This window comes from Tasmannia lanceolata, unplaced genomic scaffold (assembly GCF_043159265.1).
Source record: "Tasmannia lanceolata isolate RefF3 unplaced genomic scaffold, GAP_Taslan_0.1 ptg000029l, whole genome shotgun sequence".
NCBI lineage: Eukaryota > Viridiplantae > Streptophyta > Magnoliopsida > Canellales > Winteraceae > Tasmannia > Tasmannia lanceolata.
The window spans coordinates 5,994,136-5,997,806 of NW_027518706.1; the positions used below are offsets into that span (position 1 = coordinate 5,994,136).

At 38.2% G+C, this 3,671-nt stretch overlaps 1 protein-coding gene across 1 annotated transcript; it reads right to left on the reverse strand.

Annotated features, from left to right (window-relative positions):
• Positions 1-1,259: 1,259 nt before the first annotated feature.
• LOC143858977 (uncharacterized) lies at positions 1,260-1,868 on the reverse strand. The gene has a single exon (XM_077369664.1). It carries the CDS (start codon positions 1,866-1,868, stop codon positions 1,260-1,262), a length of 609 nt encoding a protein of 202 aa, XP_077225779.1.
• Between the last annotated feature and the right edge of the window lie 1,803 nt (positions 1,869-3,671).

The following is a 3,671-nucleotide window of genomic DNA, read 5'->3' on the forward strand; positions in this document are numbered from 1 at the left end:
GGGACCCACGCAGAATTACACCCCAAAAAAGTGGTATTCTTGTATTCTTGATTCTAGGATGTCCTCTCTAATGAAAATCCAGGGTTCCAGTCATGAAAATGCGTGGCTCCACATCATCTCTCTCTAACCTGTTCCTTCTCCATCTGTTTCACGACTACTTATCCCTCTCTCACACTTTCTCAGAGGTGATGGAAGCATCTATATATAGGGTGTCCGAATAACAAATGGTGGCATCGATATTGTGGGTGCAGAGCTACATTGACCTGGAGACATTTGGGGAGTGCAGTTAAATACCTGAAAATCATATCATCAAGGAAGAAAGAAAGGTTGAGGGCTAAGGGAAAATGCACACTCTTGAAACAAGGGTGAAGAAAGGCATTTGCAGGCGCAACGGAAGGCCATGGAGGATTTATTTCAAAATTTTTTTTATCCTTTGATCCTTTTCCTAAGATCTTAGTTACTAGATGATCGATGGTTGTGCAGTTGAAATACAATGATCAAGAGATTGTACCTAATTGGTTATTCAACTGACAATCTCTGCTTGATCCATTCCCCAATTGGCTTCAGATCTTCTCAATAACGACACCTTAGAAGTTGGAGTGATGGCTTCCTTGATTGCTTGGATCAGGAGGATCGAGTCTTTAAGAGAAGTGTAATGTGAGTCTTCTGGATATGTTGAGTCTTTAAGAGAAGTGGGTAATAATGAGAGTTTTAGGTGTCTATGGGTTTAATTATAAGTTAGAATAGGGTGGTTGTTGTGTAGCGGAAATCATAGGGTATACTTATATCTAATGCCTTTGAGTTAATGAAAGGAATAGACGACTGATTCCCTTACATGAAAATAAACTTCCCAATCTCAAATCCTATTTCCTGATAAAGAAAAAAGAACAAGAACAAGAAATATCATACCCATTGCAAACCCAACAAAATTAAAAATTAAATCAGAACAAATCAGATCTAAGACCCCCTTCAATTAGATCTTGTACCAAGATAAGATACACAACATCTTCTTCTTGATAAATACATAACATCTTCCACAGAAAAGAAAATTCCTCTTTGCTAGTTTCAGTGAAATTACATGAAATTGCCATTAACACTCCAACAGAACAGTAGTAATCAAAATCCAGCAGTACCCATTACAAAGGAACAACAAAAAAGAAAACTAATTTATAGATTATCAGAAGCTTTCAATAATTTACATGTACCCATTACAGAAAAACAACACAAAAGCAAACTACTTTAGATATGATCAAAAGCTGTCAATCTTTCACCTTATACCCATAATATATTTTCATTGCTTTTGGCAAGTAGACAGGCAGCAAAAACCCAAAGAGATTAAAACACCAGAAAACCAAATTTGCAATGGCAAGTCCTCTCCCAATATACCCAAATTCTTCATCCACCTTCCCAAATTCGCTCCTCAACCACTCAAAAATTGTAAAAATCCTCTTTGAATTGTAGAACACCGGTACGAAGACCCGAATTGGAAGCGAAAATCCTCCAGCAAAGGTCACTCCTTCCATGAAAACTTGACTAGAAAGAAGGAAAACATGTGGGGCGGCCGCCTTAATTCTTTCCTTATCTCCTTTAAAAATCCCTTCTAGGATATACCCAATTGGGAAGAACAATCCAATGAAGGCCGCGAGCCAAACATAGAGACCAAGAACTTTGTTGGTTTGGCCGAATACCTTTGGATGAGGAGTACTAGATAAAGAAGGGAATGCGAATTTTGATAAGAAGAACACATAAGCAAGAGAAAAAATTGTGAAGCCCAAGTCTTCTAGATTGACCATCCCACTAGCTGCGAAGACTATGATGATGGTGAGGGTATTGAGTTGATGGAAGGTTAGAAATATGCGGAGAGACATGTTTCTGTTAGAGATTGGAGATGAAGAAAAAAAAAGCAAATGGAGAGAGATTTTGTTTGGGCTTTTGTTATGGGTATATGGAAGTAGTAGAGAGTTTTGATATTGGGTTTTTTTTTTCCTTGCAGAGAGATGTATGAATAGATATTTGGTTTTGGATTTTGTAAGGGAGAAAATAAGGTGAATATTAATCTGATATGGGTTTTTTCACAGAGCTAAAGAAAGGAAAGAAGAAATGGGATTTGGGTGTTTGTTGCAGGGATCAGTGGAAGAAACAGAGATCTAATAAGAGATCTGATTTTGGGTTTTGAGAGAGTGAGAGAGAGAGAGAGAGAGTATGAGATAAGGAAGACAAGGAGGAGGAATTATTGGCTGGAGATGGAAGTTGTTTAATGATCCAAGCCATTTATCCAGGGAAATGATATATTTGCCCTTTTTTTCTTGGGACGGCCTCTTCTAGTGTGAAAGAGTGGTCATAAATACACCAGAAGGAGCTGTCCCAAGTAAATCTGAAGGAGGACATATCAGGACCCTTTATCTATTCTAACCCTTATATGAAGCAAAGGCCTTAATCTAGCCAAAATTGGAGAGTTAGAAAGCAAAGGCCTTTACTCAGCCAAAATTGGAGTCATGGGAGTGGATTTTGATGTATAGCCCATCTATATCAAGCCCTAATAGATGAATGGTTTCGATCATAGAACAGGTGGGCCAAAGGAAAAATATGCACATTTATCATATAGGGAAATGATATATTCCCCTTATTTTCTTCCTTGGGCCACCCTGCGAAGTCTGATCTCTCTCGTGCAAAAGTCCGCCACGAAATGGCTTTCCTCGAAATTGGCAAGTGGGACTAGTAACCATTTTGAATGTATTCAATCCCAAAATCTGGGAGTAGGCTAGGGGTGTTCATTATTCGGTTAGAACCGAACCGAAACCGAATTGGTTTGGTCGGTTCGGTTCGGTTTCTAGTTTTTTTTTTTTTTTTTTTTTTTTGAGAAATTCAGTTATTCGGATTCGGTTTAGGTTATCTCAAAACAAAATTCGGTTAACCGAATAACCGAAATTATAGATAAAAACCATTAATTTTTCAAAAAGAGTGCTATATAGTCACTCCGTAGGTTGATCAAAACCGTCCATTTGATTTATCACAACTTAATTAGGTTGTGCTCAAAAAATCATTTCAATAGGATGATCCTAGCCCTCTTATCCAAATCAAAATTTTGTTTTTTTTCCTCATTTTCTCCCACTATTCGGTTATTCGATTATAAACCGAATAACCAAATTTTTAATCGGTTCGGTTTTTAGAAATTTTGGTTCGGTTATCTAAATTTGATAACCGAAATTATTTCGGTTATCAAATTTCGGTCTATTTGGTTCGGTTATAACCGAACAAACACCCCTAAGTAGGTAGAGGCATCTGTGCTTGTGAGGTGCGTCTATGTCTATAGACCTTGCATCTGCGACTAGCTTTCCACTTATTCAATACACAGGTTAAGAAGTACAAAGGTCACAACAGCATGGGATGTAAATACACTAGAAGGAGCTGGCCCAGGGAAGAAATGGGGGCGAATATATCACTTTCCCATGTTTATGTGACAATCGAGAGTTAATCTGTTAGGCCCCACTATTTTATTTTTTTTTGAAAAATATACGCAGCGATGTGGGCCTACATATAAAAAGGGGATTTGCTAGGGTCATCACAAAAGGCATTTCGCGGCTGGTCACAAGGTGGCAGGTCTGACATGCGACAGACCAGCCGCGAAATGCCATTTCGTGATGGATGCTAGTAATTCCCTATAAAAACTC